General features: G+C 47.4%; 1 protein-coding gene, 2 non-coding genes and 1 pseudogene across 3 annotated transcripts in view; 1 reads left to right on the forward strand and 3 right to left on the reverse strand.

Annotated features, from left to right (window-relative positions):
• Window positions 1-299: 299 nt before the first annotated feature.
• On the reverse strand, window positions 300-418 carry LOC134617705 (5S ribosomal RNA). The gene has a single exon (XR_010091594.1). It is a non-coding gene; the product is annotated as a 5S ribosomal RNA (ribosomal RNA).
• A 3,948-nt stretch (window positions 419-4,366) lies between these two features.
• Window positions 4,367-4,485, reverse strand: LOC134617878 (5S ribosomal RNA). Its single transcript, XR_010091748.1, has one exon. It is a non-coding gene; the product is annotated as a 5S ribosomal RNA (ribosomal RNA).
• A 2,288-nt stretch (window positions 4,486-6,773) lies between these two features.
• Window positions 6,774-6,892, reverse strand: LOC134617752 (5S ribosomal RNA; annotated as a pseudogene).
• An 8,459-nt stretch (window positions 6,893-15,351) lies between these two features.
• gad3 (glutamate decarboxylase 3) overlaps window positions 15,352-25,428 on the forward strand; it is a 32,023-nt gene continuing 21,946 nt past the window's right edge. The window contains exons 1-3 of the mRNA XM_063462375.1: window positions 15,352-15,430; window positions 21,079-21,185; window positions 23,277-23,412. Coding sequence (XP_063318445.1) covers window positions 15,352-15,430; window positions 21,079-21,185; window positions 23,277-23,412 — 322 coding nt within the window. The remainder of the gene's footprint in view (window positions 15,431-21,078; window positions 21,186-23,276; window positions 23,413-25,428) is intronic.

Here is a 25,428-nt window from a genome sequence, read left to right on the forward strand (position 1 = left end):
AGGTGTGGTGTAGTTTGCCAAAGCCAGGAGCACAGGACCTGGTGGGGTGTTGATGGCCTAAGCCAGAAACAGAGGAGCTGGTGGGGTGGAGGTGGCCTCATTCAGAAGCGCAAGCCCTGGTGTGTTGCAGTCAGCCTCAGCCAGCAGCACAGGACCTGGTGTGGTGTAGCTGGCCTCAGCCAGAAGCACAGGTCCTCAGCCAGAAGCACATGCCCTGGTGTAATTTAGATGACCTATGTTAGCAGCACAGGCACCCTCCATCTCTGGATCAAAAGCAATTCAATGACAATAAAAGGAAAAGCTTACAGCACCTGGTATTCCCAGGAAGTCTCCCATCCAAGTACTAACCAAGCCCAACCCTGCTTAGCTTCCGAGATCAGACGAGCTTGGGCGTGCTCAGGGTGGTATGGCCGTAAGCTGCAAGCCCCAGCACAAAGTGTCAATTTATGGAATCAAGTGGTGAGGTGGGCAGTACTTGAAGTTACGAACACAACCCTCCAATTTAACTACAGTGTTAATGGTAACTGCATGCTTGCCTAATACCCTACACCAAGGATTCAATTTAGCATTTAAACAGCAGCACAGGCCCTGGTATTGGTGTAGATGGCCGCAGCTAGCAGCACAGGCCCTGGTGAGGTGGAGGTGGCCTCATCCTGCAACTCAGGCCCTGGTGTGTTGGAGATGGCCTCAGCCGGAAGCACAGGTCCTCAGCCAGAAGCACAGGCCCTGGTGTGATTAACATGGCCTCAAACAGCAACACAGGCCCTGGTGTGGTGTAGATGGCCTCAACCAGAAACACAGGCCCTGGTGTGGTGTAGCTGGCCTCAGCCAGTAGCACAAAACGTGGTGAGGTGTAGTTGGCCTCAGCCAGAGCCACAGGCCCTGGTGTGGTGTAGTTGGCCTCAGCCAGCAGCACAGGACCTGGTGTGATTCACATGGCCTCAACCAGCAACACAGGCCCTGGTGTGGTGTAGATGGCCTCAGCCAGAGCCACAGGACCTGGTGGAGTGTAAATGGCCTCAGCCAGAGCCACAGACCCTGGTGGGGTGTAGATAACCCTGGTGTGGTGTAGTTGGCCTCAGCCAGAGCCACAGGCCCTGGTGTGGTGTAGTTGGCCAAAGCCAGGAGCACAAGCCCTGGTGTGGTGTAGCTGGTCTCAGCCAGAAGCACAAAACGTGGTGAGGTGTAGTTGGCCTCAGCCAGAGCCACAGGCCCTGGTGTGGTGTAGTTGGCCTCAGCCAGAGCCACAGCCCATGGTGTGATCAACATGGCCTCAACCAGCAATACAGGCCCTGGTGAGGTGTAGATGGCGTCAGCCAGCAGCACAAGCCCTGATGTGTTGTAGGTGGTGTCAGCCAGCAGCACAGGCCCTGATGGGTTGAATATAGCCTAAGCCAGAGCCACAGGCCCTGGTGTGGTGTAGTTTGCCAAAGCCAGGAGCACAGGCCCTGGTGGGGTGTAGATGGCCTCAGCCAGAGCCACAGACCCCGTTGTGGTGCAATTGGCGTCAGCCAGAGCCACAGGACCTGGTGTGGTGTAACTGGCCTCAGCTTGAAGCACAGGTCCTCATCCAGCAGCACAGGCCCAGGTGTGGTGTAGTTGGCCTCAGCCAGAAGCACATGCCCTGGTGTGTTGAAGGTGGTCTCAACCAGCAACAGAGGCCATGGTGTGGTGTATATGGCCCTGGTGTGGTGTAGATGGCCTCAGCCAAAGCCAAAGGCCCTGGTGTGGTGTAGTTGGCCTCAGCCAGCAGCACAGGCCCTGGTGTTATTAACATGGCCTCAACAAGCAACACAGGCCCTCGTGTGGTGTAGATGGCCCTGGTGTGGTGTAGATGGCCTCAGCCTGCAGCACAGGCCCTGATGCGTTGTAGGTGGTCTCAGCCAGCAGCACAGGCCCTGGTGGGGTGTAGTTTGCCTCAGCCAGAGCCACAGGTCCTGGTGTGGTGTATTTGGCCTCCGCCAGCAGCACAGGCCCTGGTGTGATTAACATGGCCTCAACCAGCAACACAGGCCCTGGTGGGTTGAATATAGCCTAAGCCAGAGCCACAGGCCCTGGTGTGGTGTAGTTTGCCAAAGCCAGGAGCACAGGCCCTGGTGGGGTGTAGATGGCCTCAGCCAGAGCCACAGACCCTGTTGTGGTGCAGTTGGCGTCAGCCAGAGCCACAGGACCTGGTGTGGTGTAGCTGGCCTCAGCTTGAAGCAAAGGTCCTCATCCAGCAGCACAGGCCCAGGTGTGGTGTAGATGGCCTCATCCAGAAGCACATGCCCTGGTGTGTTGAAGGTTGCCTCAACCAGCAGCACAGGCCCTGGTGGGGTGTAGATGGCCCTGGTGTGGTGTAGTTGGCCTCAGCAAAAGCCACAGGCCCTGGTGTGGTGTAGTTGGCCTCAGCCAGCAGCACAGGCCCTGGTGTGATTCACATGGCCTCAACCAGCAACACAGGCCCTGGTGTGGTGTAGATGGCCTCAGCCAGAGCCACAGGACCTGGTGGAGTGTAAATGGCCTCAGCCAGAGCCACAGACCCTGGTGGGGTGTAGATAGCCTTGGTGTGGTGTAGTTGGCCTCAGCCAGAGCCACAGGCCCTGGTGTGGTGTAGTTGGCCAAAGCCAGGAGCACAAGCCCTGGTGTGGTGTAGCTGGTCTCAGCCAGAAGCACAAAACGTGGTGAGGTGTAGTTGGCCTCAGCCAGAGCCACAGGCCCTGGTGTGGTGTAGTTGGCCTCAGCCAGAGCCACAGCCCATGGTGTGATCAACATGGCCTCAACCAGCAATACAGGCCCTGGTGTGGTGTAGATGGCCTCAGCCAGCAGCACAGGCCCTGATGTGTTGTAGGTGGTCTCAGCCAGCAGCACAGGCCCTGGTGGGGTGTAGTGGGCCTCAGCCAGAGCCACTGGTCCCGGTGTGGTGTAGTTGGCCTCAGCCAGCAGCACAGGCCCTGGTGTGATTAACATGGCCTAAACCAGCAATACAGGCCCTGGTGGGTTGAACGTAGCCTAAGCCAGAGCCACAGGCCCTGGTGTGGTGTAGTTTGCCAAAGCCAGGAGCACAGGCCCTGGTGGGGTATAGATGGCCTCAGCCAGAGCCACAGACCCCGTTGTGGTGCAGTTGGCGTCAGCCAGAGCCACAGGACCTGGTGTGGTGTAGCTGGCCTCAGCTAGAAGCACAGGTCCTCATCCAGCAGCACAGGCCCAGGTGTGGTGTTGTTGGCCTCAGCCAGAAGCACATGCCCTGGTGTGTTGAAGGTGGCCTCACCCAGCAGCAAAGGCCCTGGTGGGGTGTAGATGGCCCTGGTGTGGTATAATTGGCCTCAGCAAAAGCCACAGGGCCTGGTGTGGTGTAGTTGGCCTCAGCCAGTAGCACAGGCCCTGGTGTGATCAACATGGCCTCAACCAGCAACACAGGCCTTGGTGTGGTGTATATGGCCCTGGTGTGGTGCAGATGGCCTCAGCCAGAGCCACAGGACCTGGTGGAGTGTAAATGGCCTCAGCCAGAGCCACAGACCCTGGTGTGGTGTAGATAGCCCTCGTGTGGTGTAGTTGGCCTCAGCCAGAGCTACAGGCCCTGGTGTGGTGTAGTTGGCCAAAGCCAGGAGTACAAGACCTGGTGTGGTGTAGTTGGTTTCAGCCAGAAGCACAAAACGTGGTGAGGTGTAGTTGGCCTCAGCCAGAGCCACAGGCCCTGGTGTGGTGTAGTTGGCCCTTGTGTGGTGTAGATGGCCTCAGCCAGAGCAAAGGCCCTGGTGTGTTGCAGTCAGCGTCAACCAGCAACACAGGCCCTGGTGTGGTGTAGATGGCCCTGGTGTTGTGTAGGTGGTCTCAACCATACACACATGCCCTGGTGTGTTGTCGGTGACCAAAGCCAGGAGCACAGGCCCTGATGGGGTGTAGTTGGCCTCAGCCAGAGCCACAGGCCCTGGTGTGGTGTAGTTGGTGTCAGTCAGCAGCACAAGCCCTGGTGTGATTAACATGGCCTCAACCAGCAACACAGGCCCTGGTGTGGTGTAGATGGCCTCAGCCAGAGCCACAGGCCCTGGTGTGGTGTAGTTTGCCAAAGCCAGGAGCACAGGCCCTGGTGTGTTGCAGTCAGCCTCAGCCAGCAGCACAGGACCTGGTGGGGTGTAGATGGCCTCAGCCAGAGACAGAGGAGCTGGTGGGGTGGAGGTGGCCTCAGTCAGAAGCGCAAGCCCTGGTGTGTTGCAGTCAGCCTCAGCCAGCAGCACAGGACCTGGTGTGGTGTAGCTGGCCTCAGCCGGAAGCACAGGTCCTCAGCCAGAAGCACATGCCCTGGTGTAATTTAGATGACCTATGTTAGCAGCACAGGCACCCTCCATCTCTGGATCAAAAGCAATTCAATGACATGAAAAGGAAAAGCTTACAGCACCTGGTATTCCCAGGTAGTCACCCATCCAAGTACTAACCAAGCCCAACCCTGCTTAGCTTCCGAGATCAGACGAGCTTGGGCGTGCTCAGGGTGGTATGGCCGTAAGCTGCAAGCCCCAGCACAAAGTGTCAATTTATGGAATCAGGTGGTGAGGTGGGCAGTACTTGAAGTTACGAACACAACCCTCCAATTTAACTACAGTGTTAATGGTAACTGCATGCTTGCCTAATACCCTACACCAAGGATTCAATTTAGCATTTAAACAGCAGCACAGGCCCTGGTATTGGTGTAGATGGCCTCAGCTAGCAGCACAGGCCCTGGTGAGGTGGAGGTGGCCTCATCCTGCAACTCAGGCCCTGGTGTGTTGGAGATGGCCTCAGCCGGAAGCACAGGTCCTCAGCCAGAAGCACAGGCCCTGGTGTGATTAACATGGCCTCAACCAGCAACACAGGCCCTGGTGTGGTGTAGATGGCCTCAACCAGAAACACAGGCCCTGGTGTGGTGTAGCTGGCCTCAGCCAAAAGCACAGGCCCTGGTGGGGTGTAGATGGCATCAGCCAGATCCACAGGCCGTGGTTAGGTGGAGGTGGCCTCAGACAGAAGCGCAAGCCCTGGTGTGTTGCCGTCAGCCTCATCCAGCAGCACAGGACCTGGTGTGGTGTGGCTGGCCTCAGCCAGAAGCACAGGTCCTCATCCAGCAGCACAGGCCCTGGTGTGATTAACATGGCCTCAACCAGAAACACAGGCCCTGGTGTGGTGTAGCTGGCCTCAGCCAGTAGCACAAAACGTGGTGAGGTGTAGTTGGCCTCAGCCAGAGCCACAGGCCCTGGTGTGGTGTAGTTGGCCTCAGCCAGCAGCACAGGCCCTGGTGTGATTCACATGGCCTCAACCAGCAACACAGGCCCTGGTGTGGTGTAGATGGCCTCAGCCAGAGCCACAGGACCTGGTGGAGTGTAAATGGCCTCAACCAGAGCCACAGACCCTGGTGGGGTGTAGATAGCCCTGGTGTGGTGTAGTTGGCCTCAGCCAGAGCCACAGGCCCTGGTGTGGTGTAGTTGGCCAAAGCCAGGAGCACAAGCCCTGGTGTGGTGTAGCTGGTCTCAGCCAGAAGCACAAAACGTGGTGAGGTGTAGTTGGCCTCAGCCAGAGCCACAGGCCCTGGTGTGGTGTAGTTGGCCTCAGCCAGAGCCACAGCCCATGGTGTGATCAACATGGCCTCAACCAGCAATACAGGCCCTGGTGTGGTGTAGATGGCCTCAGGCAGCAGCACAGGCCCTGATGTGTTGTAGGTGGTCTCAGCCAGCAGCACAGGCCCTGATGGGGTGTAGTTGGCGTCAGCCAGAGCGACAGGTCCTGGTGTGGTGTAGTTGGCCTCAGCTAGAAGCACAGGTCCTCATCCAGCAGCATAGGCCCAGGTGTGGTGTAGTTGGCCTCAGTCAGAAGCACATGCCCTGGTGTGTTGAAGGTGGCCTCAACCAGCAACACAGGCCCTGGTGGGTTGAATATAGCCTAAGCCAGAGCCACAGGCCCTGGTGTGGTGTAGTTTGCCAAAGCCAGGAGCACAGGCCCTGGTGGGGTGTAGATGGCCTCAGCCAGAGCCACAGACCCTGTTGTGGTGCAATTGGCGTCAGCCAGAGCCACAGGACCTGGTGTGGTGTAACTGGCCTCAGCTTGAAGCACAGGTCCTCGTCCAGCAGCACAGGCCCAGGTGTGGTGTAGTTGGCCTCAGCCAGAAGCACATGCCCTGGTGTGTTTAAGGTGGCCTCAACCAGCAACAGAGGCCATGGTGTGGTGTATATGGCCCTGGTGTGGTGTAGATGGCCTCAGCCAGAGCCAAAGGCCCTGGTGTGGTGTAGTTGGCCTCAGCCAGCAGCACAGGCCCTGGTGTGATTCACATGGCCTCAACCAGCAACACAGGCCCTGGTGTGGTGTAGATGGCCTCAGCCAGAGCCACAGGACCTGGTGGAGTGTAAATGGCCTCAACCAGAGCCACAGACCCTGGTGGGGTGTAGATAGCCCTGGTGTGGTGTAGTTGGCCTCAGCCAGAGCCACAGTCCCTGGTGTGGTGTAGTTTGCCAAAGCCAGGAGCACAGGCCCTGGTGTGTTGCAGTCAGCCTCAGCCAGCAGCACAGGACCTGGTGGGGTGTAGATGGCCTAAGACAGAGACAGAGGAGCTGGTGGGGTGGAGGTGGCCTCAGTCAGAAGCGCAAGCCCTGGTGTGTTGCAGTCAGCCTCAGCCAGCAGCACAGGACCTGGTGTGGTGTAGCTGGCCTCAGCCGGAAGCACAGGTCCTCAGCCAGAAGCACAGGCCCTGGTGTAATTTAGATGCCCTATGTTAGCAGCACAGGCACGCTCCATCTCTGGATCAACAGCAATTCAATGACATGAAAAGGAAGAGCTTACAGCACCTGGTACTCCCAGGAAGTCTCCCATCCAAGTACTAACCAAGCCCAACCCTGCTTAGCGTCCGAGATCAGACGAGCTTGGGCGTGCTCAGGGTGGTATGGCCGTAAGCTGCAAGCCCCAGCACAAAGTGTCAATTTATGGAATCAAGTGGTGAGGTGGGCAGTACTTGAAGTTACGAACACAACCCTCCAATTTAACTACAGTGTTAATGGTAACTGCATGCTTGCCTAATACCCTACACCAAGGATTCAATTTAGCATTTAAACAGCAGCACAGGCCCTGGTATTGGTGTAGATGGCCTCAGCTAGCAGCACAGGCCCTGGTGAGGTGGAGGTGGCCTCATCCTGCAACTCAGGCCCTGGTGTGTTGGAGATGGCCTCAGCCGGAAGCACAGGTCCTCAGCCAGAAGCACAGGTCCTGGTGTGATTAACATGGCCTCAACCAGCAACACAGGCCCTGGTGTGGTGTAGATGGCCTCAACCAGAAACACAGGCCCTGGTGTGGTGTAGCTGGCCTCAGCCAGTAGCATAAAACGTGGTGAGGTGTAGTTGGCCTCAGCCAGAGCCACAGGCCCTGGTGTGGTGTAGTTGGCCTCAGCCAGCAACACAGGCCCTGGTGTGGTGTAGATGGCCTCAGCCAGAGCCACAGGAACTGGTGGAGTGTAAATGGCCTCAGCCAGAGCCACAGGCCCTGGTGTGGTGTAGTTGGCCTCAGCTAGAAGCACAGGTCCTCATCCAGCAGCATAGGCCCAGGTGTGGTGTAGTTGGCCTCAGTCAGAAGCACATACCCTGGTGTGTTGAAGGTGGCCTCAACCAGCAACACAGGCCCTGGTGGGTTGAATATAGCCTAAGCCAGAGCCACAGGCCCTGGTGTGGTGTAGTTTGCCAAAGCCAGGAGCACAGGCCCTGGTGGGGTGTAGATGGCCTCAGACAGAGCCACAGACCCCGTTGTGGTGCAATTGGCGTCAGCCAGAGCCACAGGACCTGGTGTGGTGTAACTGGCCTCAGCTTGAAGCACAGGTCCTCATCCAGCAACACTGGCCCAGGTGTGGTGTAGTTGGCCTCAGCCAGAAGCACATGCCCTGGTGTGTTGAAGGTGGCCTCAACCAGCAACAGAGGCCATGGTGTGGTGTATATGGCCCTGGTGTGGTGTAGATGGCCTCAGCCAGAGCCAAAGGCCCTGGTGTGGTGTAGTTGGCCTCAGCCAGCAACACAGGCCCTGGTGTTATTAACATGGCCTCAACAAGCAACACAGGCCCTGGTGTGGTGTAGATGGCCCTGGTGTGGTGTAGATGGCCTCAGCCTGTAGCACAGGCCCTGATGCGTTGTAGGTGGTCTCAGCCAGCAGCACAGGCCCTGGTGGGGTGTAGTTTGCCTCAGCCAGAGCCACAGGTCCTGGTGTGGTGTAGTTGGCCTCAGCCAGCAGCACAGGCCCTGGTGTGATTAACATGGCCTCAACCAGCAACACAGGCCCTGGTGGGTTGAATATAGCCTAAGCCAGAACCACAGGCCCTGGTGTGGTGTAGTTTGCCAAAGCCAGGAGCACAGGCCCTGGTGGGGTGTAGATGGCCTCAGCCAGAGCCACAGACCCTGTTGTGGTGCAGTTGGCATCAGCCAGAGCCACAGGACCTGGTGTGGTGTAGCTGGCCTCAGCTAGAAGCACAGGTCCTCATCCAGCAGCACAGGCCCAGGTGTGGTGTAGGTGGCCTCATCCAGAAGCACATGCCCTGGTGTGTTGAAGGTTGGCTCAACCAGCAGCACAGGCCCTGGTGGGGTGTAGATGGCCCTGGTGTGGTGTAGTTGGCCTCAGCAAAAGCCACAGGCCCTGGTGTGATTCACATGGCCTCAACCAGCAACACAGGCCCTGGTGTGGTGTAGATGGCCTCAGCCAGAGCCAAAGGACCTGGTGGAGTGTAAATGGCCTCAGCCAGAGCCACAGACCCTGGTGGGGTGTAGATAGCCTTGGTGTGGTTTAGTTGGTCTCAGCCAGAGCCACAGGCCCTGGTGTGGTGTAGTTGGCCAAAGCCAGGAGCACAAGCCCTGGTGTGGTGTAGCTGGTCTCAGCCAGAAGCACAAAACGTGGTGAGGTGTAGTTGGCCTCAGCCAGAGCCACAGGCCCTGGTGTGGTGTAGTTGGCCTCAGCCAGAGCCACAGCCCATGGTGTGATCAACATGGCCTCAACCAGCAATACAGGCCCTGGTGTGGTGTAGATGGCCTCAGGCAGCAGCACAGGCCCTGGTGGGGTGTAGTTGGCCTCAGCCAGAGCCACAGGTCCTGGTGTGGTGTAGTTGGCCTCAGCGAGCAGCACAGGCCCTGGTGTGATTAACATGGCCTCAACCAGCAACACAGGCCCTGGTGGGTTGAAAATAGCCTAAGCCAGAGCCACAGGCCCTGGTGTGGTGTAGTTTGCGAAAGCCAGGAGCACAGGCCCTGGTGGGGTGTAGATGGCCTCAGCCAGAGCCACAGACCCTGTTGTGGTGCAGTTGGCGTCAGCCAGAGCCACAGGACCTGGTGTGGTGTAGCTGGCCTCAGCTAGAAGCACAGGTCCTCATCCAGCAGCACAGGCCCTGGTGTGATTAACATGGCCTCAACCAGCAACACAGGCCCTGGTGTGGTGTAGATGGCCTCAGCCGGAAGCACAGGTCCTCAGCCAGAAGCACAGGCCCTGGTGTGATTAACATGGCCTCAACCAGCAACACAGGCCCTGGTGTGGTGTAGATGGCCTCAGGCAGAGTCACAGGACCTGGTGGGGTGGAGGTGGCCTCAGCTAGCAGCACAGGCCCTGGTGGGGTGTAGATGGCATCAGCCAGATCCACAGGCCGTGGTTAGGTGGAGGTGGCCTCAGACAGAAGCGCAAGCCCTGGTGTGTTGCAGTCAGCCTCATCCAGCAGCACAGGACCTGGTGTGGTGTGGCTGGCCTCAGCCAGAAGCATAGGTCCTCATCCAGCAGCACAGGCCCTGGTGTGATTAACATGGCCTCAACCAGAAACACAGGCCCTGGTGAGGTGTAGTTGGCCTCAGCCAGAGCCACAGGCCCTGGTGTGGTGTAGTTGGCCTCAGCCAGCAGCACAGGCCCTGGTGTGATTCACATGGCCTCAACCAGCAACACAGGCCCTGGTGTGGTGTAGATGGCCTCAGCCAGAGCCACAGGACCTGGTGGAGTCTAAATGGCCTCAGCCAGAGCCACAGACCCTGGTGGGGTGTAGATAGCCCTGGTGTGGCGTAGTTGGCCTCAGCCAGAGCCACAGGCCCTGGTGTGGTGTAGTTGGCCAAAGCCAGGAGCACAAGCCCTGGTGTAGTGTAGCTGGTCTCAGCCAGAAGCACAAAACGTGGTGAGGTGTAGTTGGCCTCAGCCAGAGCCACAGCCCATGGTGTGATCAACATGGCCTCAACCAGCAATACAGGCCCTGGTGTGGTGTAGATGGCCTCAGCCAGCAGCACAGGCCCTGATGTGTTGTAGGTGGTCTCAGCCAGCAGCACAGGCCCTGGTGGGGTGTAGTTGGCCTCAGCCAGAGCCACAGGTCCTGGTGTGGTGTAGTTGGCCTCAGCCAGCAGCACAGGCCCTGGTGTGGTGTAGCTGGCCTCAGCTAGAAGCACAGGTTCTCATCCAGCAGCACAGGCCCAGGTGTGGTGTAGTTGGCCTCAGCCAGAAGCACATGCCCTGTTGTGTTGAAGGTGGCCTCAACCAGCAACACAGGACGTGGTGTGGTGTATATGGCCCTGGTGTGGTGTAGGTGGTCTCAACCATACACACATGCCCTGGTGTGTTGTCGGTGACCAAAGCCAGGAGCACAGGCCCTGATGGGGTGTAGTTGGCCTCAGCCAGAGCCACAGGCCCTGGTGTGGTGTAGTTGGTGTCAGTCAGCAGCACAAGCCCTGGTGTGATTAACATGGCCTCAACCAGCAACACAGGCCCTGGTGTGGTGTAGATGGCCTCAGCCAGAAGCACAGGCCCTGGTGTGTTGTAGGTAGGGTTGCAAAGGGGCGGAAAACTTCCGGTAAATTTCCGAAAAGTTTCCGGTAAATTTCCATGGTAAGTTAAGCTTGGGAATTTTGGAAATACTCCATATTGGAAACTTTCCATGGAAATAATGAGAATTATGGAAATTAATGGGAATTTAGGAGAACTAACTGGCAATATATTATTTCCAAGCATTAATATAAACAGAAATCATAAGAAAACCTCCATGCAAAATGTTTTCAACAGATATTTCAACAGATTTATTTGTAAGTACAGTAGAATAGAACACGTTTCAATAACTTGTTTCATGGATGAATAAAAACAGAAATGTTGAGTTCAATATTACCATCCCCTAACCCCGCTCATTCAAAAATGCCCCCTGTCCAAAAATCTCCACAAAGTCCCATTCAAAAGGTTAAATGAAAATGCCACTTATCCTCCAAAACGTCCCATTAAACATGCAAATCTTCCTTCAAGCAATCCTCTTTTCTCATTTTTGCTCAGTCAATAGACTCTTCCTGGACCTCATCATCATCCAACAACATGTCCACTTCCTCAGCATCCAACTCTGAGTCTTCCTCTTCAGTGTCACTTTCCAGCCTTGTTGAGGATGGCTCTGTGTCAGGCTCAAAGAGCCGTAGGTTTGCCCAAATGCCGACCAGCTTTTCCACTCTCACATTTGTGAGCCTGTTGCGAACCTTTGTGTGGGTGTTCCCAAACAGTGACCAGTTGCGCTCGGAGGCGGCTGATGATGGTGGGATTTGGAGGAGGATGGAGGCTACAGGTGCAAGGGCCTCAGATTCACATAGTCCCTTCCACCAGGTGGCTGCAGATATGTGTTGGCATGACTGCCATATTCCATCCCCTTTCCAAAGGCCTTGCTTTGTTCGATACTTTGCCAAACTGCCTAGAACTTTGCCTTTATCGAGACCCAGGTGGTCAGACATGGCTGTAATGACCGCATAGGCACCGTTGATCTCTTCCCCAGAAAGTATGCCCTTGTCATATTTGGGGTCCAGCATGTATGCTGCTGCATGCACTGGCTTCATGCAGAACTCCCTCCGCTGTTCCAATGACTTGTATTTAGTGTATGGGCAGCACAGCCAATAGTAGTTATATGAGGGTAGGTCTCCTCCACATGTGCCCAGGCAACCTTCATGTTGGCTGCGTTGTCAGTGACCAGTGCAAAAACCTTATCTGGTCCAAGGTCATTGATGATCACTTTTAGCTCATCTGCAATGTATTGGCCTGTGTGTCTGTTTTCCTTTGTGTCTACACTCTTGTAGAACACAGGCTGAGGTGTGGTGATTATGTAGTTAATAATTCCTTGTCCCCTGATATTGGACCATCCATCAGAGATGACTGAAATACAGTCAGCTTGGTCAATGGTCTGTTTCACCTTTGCTTGAACTCGACTGAACTCTTCATCCAGTAGATGAGTAGACAATGCATGTCTGGTTGGGGGAATGTATGCTGGTCGGAGAACATTCAAAAATCTCTTCCAGTACACATTGGATGTCAGCATCAGGGGTGAGCCAGTTGCATAGATTGCACGAGCGAAACACTCATCTGCGTTTTTCTGGCTAGTGTCATCCATAAAATCAAAGAATCCTCTGATGCCAGAGGGACCGGGAGCTGATGAGTGGGTATCTGACTCTGATACAGCTGAAACAGATTCATTTTACCCCTTGAGTGGAACTCCTGGCTGCTGCATGTGTTGGGCCTTGAGGAATTTTTTTTGCACTTTGCAATGTGCTGCTGCATTTTTGTGGCATTCTTCACGTACGTCTTATCACAATACTTACACATATATACAGATTTCCCTTGTACATTAGCTGGTGTAAAATGTCTCCACACATCAGATAGCGCACGTGGCATTTTTCTGTAAAATAAAACGAGAGCTTGTAAAAATGCTAATGCAATGCAAGAGATCGTAATAATACAATTGCAATATGATAATAAACAGATATAAATAGTAAGGCTAGCTAAACAACTGGAATGATCTTCAAAACAAAACAGCCAAATGAGGAAGCTAGCATCTTCTTTATGTTATACTAGCTATGGCTTATTTAGCATCTAACAGATGCTAGCGTTTTATTTAGCATCTTATCAGATTGCTATCTACCAGATTAATACATTTTATGTGATATTCACAATTTAAACATTTAATGAATATATTTTCCCATAATATCATCAAAACTTACCTCACTTGTTAAGTCCACAGGCTCAAATGTGTGCCTTCAATACTCTTTGTCCTTCAGGCTCAAAAGTGTGGTCCATGTGTACATGTGATGGAGGCATGCACAGTGCCAGTAGGTGATCTCAATAGCCATGCAGAAAGCATGTGCTCTGTACATGTGATTAAGGAATGGCATGGATATTCAAGTGTATTTGAATTGCATTTGTTTGTTTTTGTCAATATTATGCTAAAAATATACTTTGATCAACTATATTTAAGTTCCCTAAGAAGAGCCAACCTTCAATTTCGAAAATTCCCAGTTTATTCCCATAAATTCCCGTTTATTCCCATGGAAAGTTTCCATCTTTGAAAATTCCAGGAATTTTGCAACCCTATTTATGCACAATAAACAAAGGAGCATAGCACGACCATTTCTGTTCAGCGCCAGACTTGCTTGTAACCTATATCACCAATTATGTTATGAAAAATGACGTATTAACTACTACAAAACACTGACCTTTGTGGGAATGCTTGGAGCAGACTAACATGTGAGCTGGAGTGTTCTGGGACGTTGTATTTGGTATATCCAGGCCATCCGTCGGCTCTTTGTTACTTCAGAAACATGGCTTAAACAATTCCTCTTCCACGACGTAATCCGATAACAACCGATCTCTTTACCCGTCGGCTTCCCGTGGCTGTCATGCGACCGGCTATTGCAGTTAATAATACAACAGCTTCTTGCCATTTTTTGTGTTTCTTTTTATCGCTGTGTAACTGATTTCAATTGAAAGCCTGCGTGCGCTAGTACCGCTTTCCACGAGTTCCCAGAATCCTTTGCGGTTTTACCCCTGAATGACCTCACATTTTCAATCTCTATTCAATTCAGTTTAATTCAGTTCAGTTCAGTTCAGTTCAATTTTATTTCTATTTCGCCATATCACTACCACAGTTGCCTCAAGAGTCTTTATTTTGTAAGGTAAAGACCCTACAATAATCTGCAAGCTCCTCTTTACTTCACATTCCACCTCTATAGGACTATGAACATGTGTAAATGTTGGATAGATAGCACTTACTTAGAAAAAACATTTTTAAAAAGTGCTTGGGCAGATTGTATAAAGTGCTTTGTGAAGAGAAAAGCGTTTTTAAGAGCCAGTACATTAATCACCTGATTGCACAGTGAATCTACCTCCGGTGCTCCTGGCCTTACCTCCCTTCAACCTGGTTTCATCCACATACATTATATCTACCTTCCTTCTCTCCTTCATATCAACCAGCTCTCATAGTCTCCACTTTTAAAATCCCTAGTCTCACCTCCAAAGTCCATGTCTCACTGCTTCTGAACCACCTTTCCCTTCTTTGTTTTATTTTGGCCAGCAGTAGCACAGTTTCCCCCAGGACATTTTTGGCCAGCAGCACTGGAGGGCAGCCATTGTTAACCCATGCCCCGAACTATCTGCTATGGACATGTCATTCTAGATAATTCATGTTTAATATAGCAAAGATTTTATCCCAGATACTCTTCCTGATGCAACACCCGTGGCTTGGTTAAATGTGAATCAGAAATTGCATACACCTAATGATAATCAAATGTGCATCACAAAATACTAAAAATCTGCTCATTCAAGTTTCAAGCAAATATTTATCCAAGCCTTTTTATGTTTTATAATCAAAACCACACGCAGGTGTGCTTGTTTGAAACTATTTACTCACACTCATAGTAGCATTGTGTGGGCCACACCTTATTTTGCCTGCAGCCCTTTAAATGCAGTACACTGACTAGCACAGTGTTTGTATGTCTTAGGTTGTATGAACTTAGAACTAAGTAACCATATTGTTTGTTTATCCAGTTTATATTCTCGCTAAGAAAAAGTGAAGCTGGAAATATGTTTAGAGGATGTCTCATCTGACTACTTTTTAAGTTATAGTGGGACGCAACCAAGTTACTTTGAAACATATTTCAGGAGTTGACTCTGATTTGTACGGATATGAATTTCCTAAAGCTGTCAGGTAAGAGAAATTGCTTTCCAAATACATGTTTATTAGATATGTTTGACTTTAAGTTTTTTGTTTTTGAAATATGCAGTTTCACTTGAAGAGTTTGTCATTTTAGCTGCAGAGATATACACTGTGTTCAGAAAGTATTTTTAGTGAAAATACCATGTGTAGCTGTCATATACATACATATGCATATGTCTCTCTCTCTCTCTCTCTCTCTCTCTCTCTCCATATATATATATACATATATATATATATATATATATGTATATATATATATATATATGTACAGTTTCAGTCAGTTATATGTACAATCTTTAATTGTTTTAAAGTTTAAAGTTGAAGCTTTGTGGAGGGAATGGAGAAAGGAAAGCCCTCCAGGGATCATCTTCCATATTGTGATTTCAGACAGGGACTTTGGTGAAACAGCTAGCATGGACAAACCAAAGCGGAGCTCAGAATTTAGTGAAAGAAAACTGGCATCAGCTGACTTCAGTGGCATCTACAGCAATGGTGAGAACACAGATTCGTACAGGTCTGGTCTTTACCATCACAGGAAGAGCAAGTGAAGACTCCAGTTAGCAACATTTTAATAAATAGATGATGGGTGGTGCTGTCACTTGGTGTCGGCTCTCTCTGCTGTACAGTCTCACTTACTCTTTCTGTTACATCTCACAGTGGTGTATTGTGTAGCCCATTTAATAAAAAATGTTTAGATAATGTCCTATTACACAAATCTGGCCAAATTTATTAAATCCCCTGCAAAATAATTGTCCATGGTTGAGACCAGAAGGCAGAGTTGCAGTCTTACACGCCTCTTCTCTCCTCCTGTTATACTCCCAAAACCCCATTCCTATAAAGACTGTGTTCGACCACTTAAAAACAAACCAAATATCATCAAACGTTTATTTCAACATTAAAGAAATAACAAAGAAAGTAGAATATGATTCAATAATTCATCAATATATTGATTTATTCTGCCTTACAGAAACCTGGTTACAGCAGAATGATTATATTATTTGACATGAATCAACACCCCAAGTCATACTAATTGTTAGAATCCTCGAAGCGCAGGCAGAAGAGGAAAAGTGTAAACAACTTTATTAATCAATCATAAAGACCCAGACATATGGAGAGAAATTTACCTCAAAAGTGTTATGAATTCATACAATATGACCATAAACAAAGATTTATCAATCTGTACTGTGATTTGTATGTAATTTCTGAGGACTCGCATATGCATGCTCAAATCCACGCACAAATACACAGATATGTGACAACATGTTTGACCACAACTATAATAAATAGTGATCATTTATACACAAATGATTAAGTTCTGCTTTACTTCAGGAGGCCCAGATACCCCAGGTTTACACTGGGACAGGAACACGGCTTACATTTGTGGATCTGTGTGAAGTTGATAGTGTGATATTTCTCTCAAAACCCCACATGGACATTCGATGTGATCTGTGTGTTCTGTGAAGTTTTTATTTATCATTCACCTGGTCCTTATACAGAGTTTCTGTCTAATTTCTCAAACTTATATTGAACTGATGTAGTGCATTCAGTGATTTAGTACATCTATGTAGATACTGAAAATTACATCCTCAACATGGCATTTAATCTATTACTACTCAACTGGCTCTCTTAAAATGTTAAAGAACCCACTTACTACTTTAATCATACTCTGGATCTTATTCTCACATATGGCATAGAAAGTGAACATTTCCAAGTATTTACTGAAACCCCGTTTTGTCTGATGATTTCTTTGGTTTTCATCTACTAGTTGGAAGGTTGGTGGTTTGATCTTTGGCTGGTGCAGTCATCATGCCAAATATCCTTGGGCAAGATACTAACCCAAGTTGCATCCACCAAAGTGTGAATGTGTGTTAATGTTAGATAGAAAGCACTTAAAAGCATAGAAAAAAGTGTTTGAATGAATAGGTGAATGAGGCCAGTTATGTAAAGCGAATTGTGTAAAGTAGGTAAAATACTCCATTTAACACAGTGCAGAGCAGCTACCGGAACACTGCTCGGACAGAGGCCAATTATCTTTTTTAACAGTATTACATCTTCACATCATACAACTCTAGATACTGTGGCTCCTCTGATAAAGAAAGCATCAAATCAGATGCTTTCTTCCCTGGTAAAACTCTCAAATGCACACACAGTCTGTTAGTAAGATGGCACCAGTGGGGATGGCTGCCATCAATCGGTGTTCTCCTCAGTTTTGCATTTTTTTCGTGTAGCGCTATTTTTTTAGCATGCAATGCACTGGTCACCTATGACAGATACTCTTTTAGACGTCCTCAAATATTCACAATCACGAACCACACCAACTGACTGTACGTAGGTATGGAAAAACCGCCGGAGGAAAGGGTTGAAAAAAACCTCAAGTCCTGGTCAAACTGAGGAACAGACAACACCGTTCCCCACTTCCCAGCCTTCTTCTAGCTAACGCCAAGCTAGACGAACTACGTCCTGTTAAGGACTGTAATGTCTTTAATTTTACAGAGACATGGGTGGATCCCACAGTCTCTGACTTGACCATTGTTCCAATGGACCTTTCTGTTCTTTCAATAACCGTTAGGACTGTACAAAGAAGTTGGGTAAGTGCAGGGGAATTGATGTGTGCATAAAACAGTGGTGTGTGGATGTACAAGCAGTTTCATAAGGGTTCTCTCCTGATCGTGAACACCTCGCCTCGCCATTTTATCTACCCAGAGAGTTTACAGCGGTGTTCTGCACCACTGCTTGCATTACCCCTCCACACCATGATACCATGCTGCTGACGTACTGGCAGATGTCTTCACAGACATCTTTAACCTCTCCCTGCTGTTGTCTGTAGTCCCCTCATGCTTTAAGGATAACACTATCATCCCTGTTCTGAAGAAACCCAGTGTGAGCTCCCTCAATGATGATTGCCCAGTAGCACTCACCTCCATGGTTATAAGCATACAGTCAAAGCTCATATCACATATTCACTGCCTGCTACACTTGACCCTTTTTAGGTTGCCTACAGGCCAGATAGATCCACAGATTATAGAGCCTGTGCTGGCTCTGCACACCATTTCCTACTTGGACCATAAGAACAGTGGACTCATCTCTGTGCTTGTCCTGCTAGACCTCAGTGCAGCGTTCTATATTGTCGACCATAATATCCTATTAGAGCGATTAGAGCATGCTGTAGGTATTACAGGTACTGCACTGCAGTTGTTTGTATCATATCTATCTAATAGACTCCAATTTGTTAATGTAAATGGAGAGTCCTCTCCACACACTAAGATTAATGGTTGGACCAGTTCTGTTTAATGCTCGTTTTGCACTAGAGGTGTCAAACTAATTTTACATCACAGGCCACATACTGCCCACTTTGATTTTTAGTGGCCCGAACCAGTGAAACTCCTCTTTCTGTCAGTGTAAAGAAGTTACATTTGAACTGTTTTTCTGCATATTAAAAAAAATGTTGCTGTGACAAAGAAGAAATCTGTCAGCAAGACTTTGAACTTCAATAAATAAATCTGTAAAATTACAGAAATGGTTCTGGTAGCTCATTGCCCAGACTGCCCTTTTCTTAACTGTAGTCATAAAAAAAGGAAATTTCTATAATAGAAAGTGAAACATTTCTGCCATTTCGTTGTTTATGGCTTAGTTATTTAGTGTTTTATGAGCGGCCATAAGGGAGGTTTTTATCATTAGGAAAAGCTGTAAAACTTGTAAAAAAACAGTCAAAAGTCCAAAGTTTCTGTTGGTGCTTATTTGTGGTGAGCAGCAGATCAAGCAAGTTAACAATTATAAATGGCTTCAAACACACATTCAGGCCTGTGAGACTCATTTAGACACTCAAACAATGAGCCATGGCTCAGTCTGAAACCTGAAACCTTTTGTCCTCCACGGTGGAAAATGGCTGAAGATAAAAATGGGTATCACTTTAGCCAGCTCCTAATTTTATAAATTCTGCACTTAGGTTTGCAGTCTCCAATGTCATTGACATTCAGCCAGATGCTGCTCATTTTACATTTTTGCTCGTTTCTTTACTTTTTCCCAACACGCTTGCATTTAAATCTGACTCCCACGTCTCTCTGGCCGTTTATCAATGCCCAAGTACGCGAGTACGTACTCGCGTTCTCGGTGAGTACGTACCCGCCGAGAACGCACGGGAGTACGTACCCGCCGAGAACGCGAGCACGGACTCGTGGGCCGTTTCTCAATTCTCAAGTACGCGAGCACGGACTCGTGATTTGTACAGTCGGAACACCAGCATACGTGATGATGTCACAGGTCCGGAGTTTTTACTGCCGTCCCCTCTTAATTTAACTGTGAGTAACATGTTATGTTAACTTTAATCACAGCCAAACCGGTTTACTCAGGAACAAATAAAACACTGAAATAAACCAAACATTAACATTTAGAAGTGATCTAAGTGACTTATATATCATTTTAACCTCAGTAGTGAAACCTCTATTAATAAAAATAGTGTACATGTACATACGTGTACATACCTTAATAAAAACAAGCAGGTGAGATGTTGGAACGCTTTTATTTCTATTCTAGTGGACACTCAATACTATAGACAGCTGCTGGAGTTTCTTTAACCTGAGTAGTGAGAAGTCCGCGAGCGGTTTGGGGGGGGGGGGGGGGGGGGGGGGTTGGAAACGATGTGCCGGGAGTCCGCTGTTGAGTTTTGGACGAAATGCATTCTGGGATATTTAGCTGTCCCAAGTCTACACCGATGCATGCTCGATAAAACGGGCGGATCGAGAACACATCCGGGACTTTTTCGCGTTCTCGGCGTGATGCGTACTTCGAATTGGAACAGTACTTGGTCTCCGACTGATGACGTATCACGAGTACACGAGAACGCAAGTACGCACAAGTACGCATATTGATAAACGCCCTCTGTGTAGCTGTCTTCAAAATGTCTGCCCCCCTTTCTTTTACATAATGGTATGATCCCATCTATATTTGTATTGGCCACATGGTGTGCCCATCAAAATAAAGTCCGGCTCCTGTCTGCATGAATATGGCTCCCAAATACCAATAAAAATCATATTTTGCATGGTTGGATCTTAACAAAGTTACAAGTATAGAGCTTCAACATGCAACAAGAAGAAATGGGAGTGAGACAAAATATTTTCTGAGCATGCAATTTATTGAAAACAACATTTATACTTAAACTACAGCTTTTTGTTTATGATTTGTTGTTCAGTTATTAACTCATGTACTGTAACAGTCTACGCTACCTTCGACTGCACCGGCTACAGGGCCTGTCTAGCTACAGATATTTCAAGGGCACGAAGCTGGGTCTCCAATTCAGTGATCCTGGCCTCCAGAGCTGCCATCTTGTCTCAGAGTGATGCTAAAAAATATTTTGTGCATTTATTATGTCTAAGCTGGAAGATTGTAATTCATTATCAGCATGTCCTAGTAACTCCCTGAAAAAAGCCTTCAATTTAACCAAACTGCTTCAGCGAGAGTACTGACAGGGACTAGAAGGAGAAAGCATATATTATTTCCATATTAACTTTACAAGGTATTGAATAATCAAACCCCTTCTTATCTTAAAGGCCTCACAGTACCATATCGCCCTAATAGAGCACTTGCTTTTTAGACTGCTGGTTTACTTGTTGTTCCTAGGATATTTAAAAGTGTAATGGGAGGCAGATCCTTCGGCTTTCAAGCCCCACTTCTGTGGAATCAGTTCCTAATTTGGATTCGTGAGACAGACACCCTCTCTACTTTAAGATTAGGATTAAAAACTTTCCTTTTTCAGGCGGCCCTGAGCCAGCGCTTAGTTATGCTGGGATAGGCCTAATTTCCTGGGGGCTTCCCACAACTTGTCCACAAAGATGGACTGTTGTTGTGATTAGGAGTTAAATAAAACTGAATTAAACTGAATTATTTACTATTTTCTATAGAATATTTAATCAATTTCTTTTTCTAATGACCCCCATTCCATTAACCAATACTTTTCATACCTATAGTGGTGCTTTTAAGGCATCAAATTGTTTGATTGGAAACACTGGCTTTGGTGCATGCTTCATCTTACAAGTAACAAATAGTATTTAGGCACCTGACATTTATGAAAGGATTGTGTGTGTGTGTGTGTGTGTGTGTGTGTGTGTGTGTGTGTGTGTGTGTGTGTGTGTGTGCGCGCGCAGACCTGCTCCCAGCTTCAGGCGGTGAGGAGATGACCAGAGGATTTCTGGAGGAACTGGTCGGCATCTTGTTGGGTTTTATCTGCAAGTCTAATCAGAGGAGCTCTAAGGTACTGTTTCTATTATTACTTTAAACAGTTGTACTTTGATCAAAGTAGCTTTCTCTGTACATGATTCAGAATACAGCAGTACCCCTATTCACAAGTGCCAAACTTTTTTTTTGTTTCTTTTGTCAAATACTCTTCCTGGTGCAACCCTAAAGGGATTGTGTCTTCTCCTGGGATACAAATAGTGATCTTTCACTTGATAGACTAATATGTAAACTAGGGCCGAACAGTTTTAGAAATGATCTAATTATGATTTCAATTCAATTCACGATATGCTTCAGCACAAAATTCACAATGTACAGTAAGATTTACAAACATCACAGAAGATGACATCATACCATCAGAGCATTAAAAGCTATTAATATGATGTAAGGATGAAAACTAAAGGTAAGAAGTGCTTTCAAATGTATTTATTAACAAGAAACATGCATGTGCATTATTACTCTACATTTTTCAGCTCTGTTACCACTTTTTCTTTACACTCTGCATATAGCTGTGGGATGGCAACCCGGCTGAAGTAGATGCGGGAGGGTATCACATATCTTCTGTCCAGCATGCAAAGGAGGTTTTTTTTAAATCTGTATTTAGTGACCGTGTTAACAAACACCATGTCCCTGGCAATGTAATATGTTATGGCATTTGTTATCGCCTGATATCTTTTGCTGCTCTCATCAAACAGAGTTCAGCTATCAAAAGATGCAGCGTTTTTCTTATTGCTGGTGTTTTCTTAAGTTGCAGTCCGTTTGGCCTCTCAGAGCCACCGTAGAAATCTCCTAACTGCGCTTCTGGTTCGGCTGAAGCCATCATGACATGTTCAGATTTCAAAGCGTAAGGGGCTGGCTAGTTTTGATTGGTTAGCGTGACCTGTCCAGTAGCATGCCACTTCTGATTGGTGAGCTTGGCAGGATGGTAGAGAGATGACATGTGTGTGTTAAAAAAAAAAAAAAAAACATCAAAAAACTACAGATCCTGGGTCTGTTAGGAGTGCTACAAAAAACGCAACTTTGTCTGAAATCGCAATTTTGATCAGAAAACGATAAATCGTTCAGCCTTAGTGTAACCATTAGTGTCCTAATATTCTTCTTAGTAGTGTAATGCCAGTCTGGAGTCCACTGTGACAACTTTCCAGCAGTGTGTTTGACTGTAAAACATGGACTTTCTGTTTTGCACACTCCTGTTGTCACCAAGTCTGTGAGGAGGTGGAGTCAGGAAGCCAGCAAGGCTCTGCATAACTCCTGACTGGGACACGCTCTGTGATCCAAATGGTGAATATGTCAACAGCATCACAGACTGCATAATTAACCTATATGCATTTCTGTGGGGATCTTCCCAACTAGAACTGTACACTGTTTTCCCAGTAACAAGCACTGGATCAACATTACTTAATTGCCTTTTTCTCACCATTTTTGTACAACACACTACTTTCTGCAGTACAATACTGTTCAACTGATGAGGGTATGGCACCAGTGTGCTCCAACACTGCTTTTATACAGAGGGGGTTGTAAATAATCCAGAAAAGTTGAAAAACCTGTAGGAATTAGTAGAACCAGCTTTAAATTGTTGACTCATGTTGTGTTCACTGAAAAAGGCTTTTTTGTATAATTCTGAAATGTACATTCTTTTTCGGTTTTGGGTAACCTTACCTTTTTTTTTAAACCTCTGGCAGTTCATCGCTTACCTTTGTACCATTTCAAGCTATTCATTGGACTTGAACGACTTGAATTGCAATAAATAACTCGAAAAATTGGGGTGTTCTAAAAGCCTTTGGCCAGTAGTGTATATACAGTAGTTTTACAGGTTATTCTGTGTTTATAGAATTACTTTAATATCTAAAAAACTAAAATAATAGTCATTTATTTCAAATCACTTTGTCTATTTGTAATATATGTAAAGCACATGTATGCTGTTAATCCAGTTTTTCACTTTTCACTTCTACCTACTGGCAAAAAATGTAATTCTTAATAAAATGATAGAGGAATGAGTCCCCATATTAAAATCCCAGCAAAACTGACATGATTGAAAATGTTTTTATGTATGTGTATGATTTAAAATGTGTATGATTTTAAAATGTAAAAAATAGTATCTACCATATAGGTGCTGGACTTCCATCATCCTCATCAGCTAAAGGAGGGACTGGAGGGCTTCAGTCTTGACCTGCCAGACCAACCAGAAACTCTGGAGCAGTTACTAGTGGACTGTAGAGACACCCTCAAATATGGTGTTAGTACAGGTATGGGAAGTACGAAAATATGTTTATCGTGTCAGGTCTGAGTTCTTACGTACAGATGTGTGTTTCTTTTGCAACTTAAAAAACTAAGAAGTTCTGTTCCACTCAACAATGGAGGATTCGTCTCTATGCAAATCACGTTACCTGGATCACTTGAGATTCGGATGTGCTCAGTGTGCCATGCAATCTGCTGATGTGCTTTTGCAGGTCCTTGTTATTAATACTTACTTATTTATGTATTTATTTTGAAAAATATCATTGGTTTTTAGAACACTACACAGCAATGAATAAGCCTAGTTTTGTCCTAGTGCTCCTGAACTTTAGTTTAGTATTAGAACTCATATACAGTAGATTTACTGAAAGAGAAAAATAGTATTTCCACCCCCAAGGCACCAACCACCCTGTTTGGAACAAGCAGGGAGGTCTCCCATGGCTCAGAAGTCAAGAAACACCTAATTGACATCACTGTCAGATTCTCTCCATATTATATAGGATGCAAATATATGCTTTGTTTCTATACAGTTGGATTCCACTCTATGTTGAAGTCATGGTTCTACATTGTGACTCAAAACCTAACTTCTTTATGCAGTCTACATTTTCCTAATGAGCTGCAAATATTTACTTTCCCCACTTATTAGTACAAAGTACCTTTTCTAAAACATTTGATGGCAGGAAGTGTGTTTTGGAAAATATATTACTTGTATTTTCTGACCTTGTTCTCTGTCATTTGTGGAAAATGCAAGAAACAATTTGTTTTTCAGTGTCTTATGGAGTAGTTGGGGCATAGCAGCATTATTAACCACAAGCTTTAAAAAAAAGAATCATTTATAAAAAAAACTTTCATGTTTTCCAACACTGCCCTTACCTTTAATATCTCAGCTGCCATTACTTTATCAGTGTAAACAGAAGGAGTAATAAAATAATTGGAAAATGATATTCACCACTGACGCTGCTTCTATGGCTAAGGAAAATTTGACCATGAGATTTCCTCTTCCAATCAGCACCGTTATCGTCAGTCCTGTGTGTGATAGTGACATTGAGTTTTTCAAGATCTCACCAGACTAGACTGAAAATGTTTTTGCTTGATTGAAACTCTCTTTATTAGCGAAGCTTTCCTGTCCAAGTTCTCCCGTGTTTTTCGTATACAGCAGATAAAGTAATTATTGAGCATGTCACAAGTTGTCTAAGAAAATATATTCCTACTGACCTGAAATTCTGACCAGATGTGGGTAACGAGCCTGGGGGGCACGGCACTTGTGCCATATTGTTGACACCACACCAGGTGGTTGGCATCCCGCCACTCTTTATCGACATGACTGAATGAGAGGGCCCTCCATCTCATAACCGAAAAATTTCATGTTTTCAAATGTTACATAAATGCTATAATCAAAGTCATCAATCCTAAATTTGAAATCCAGGTTCAATTTTTCTTCTAATGGAGATGATATGTTTTAACTGAGGAGACTTGCAAGGAGACATGAGTGGAGAAGGCCCGGTAAAAGAAAATTGTGTCTTTAATCACTACACCACTCTAATCAACCTTATGCACTTTATCTGTGCTGTCTAAAACATTGCCACTGCATTATTCATCGGGAAACTGAATATACTTTACCCAACCCACTCATCAAGAGCCAAACATTTAAAAGTCAGAGGCAGCTTCGTGGCATGCTGGCAAGTCAGCCACTCCAAACCAACTCTTGCAGTCTTGTGCCACTGCCATGCTTGTAGCACTTATTCAAAGAAAATTTTAGGCCCCCCAATGCACTCAAGTACACACACACACATGCACGCACACACCCAAGCACAGCTGCCGAAATACTGTAAGATGCACCATGCACCAAAGTTAGTCTTTTTATGCCAGTGTTTCCAAACAAACAATCTGATGCCTTAAGAGCACCACTATATGTATGAAAAGTATTGGTTAACGGAATGTGGGTTGTTAGAAAGAAATTGATTAAATATTCTTTAGACAATAGTCAGACATCAAATAAATTCAGTTTCATTCAGTTTTATTTATAT

This window comes from Pelmatolapia mariae, linkage group LG18, assembly GCF_036321145.2.
Source record: "Pelmatolapia mariae isolate MD_Pm_ZW linkage group LG18, Pm_UMD_F_2, whole genome shotgun sequence".
NCBI lineage: Eukaryota > Metazoa > Chordata > Actinopteri > Cichliformes > Cichlidae > Pelmatolapia > Pelmatolapia mariae.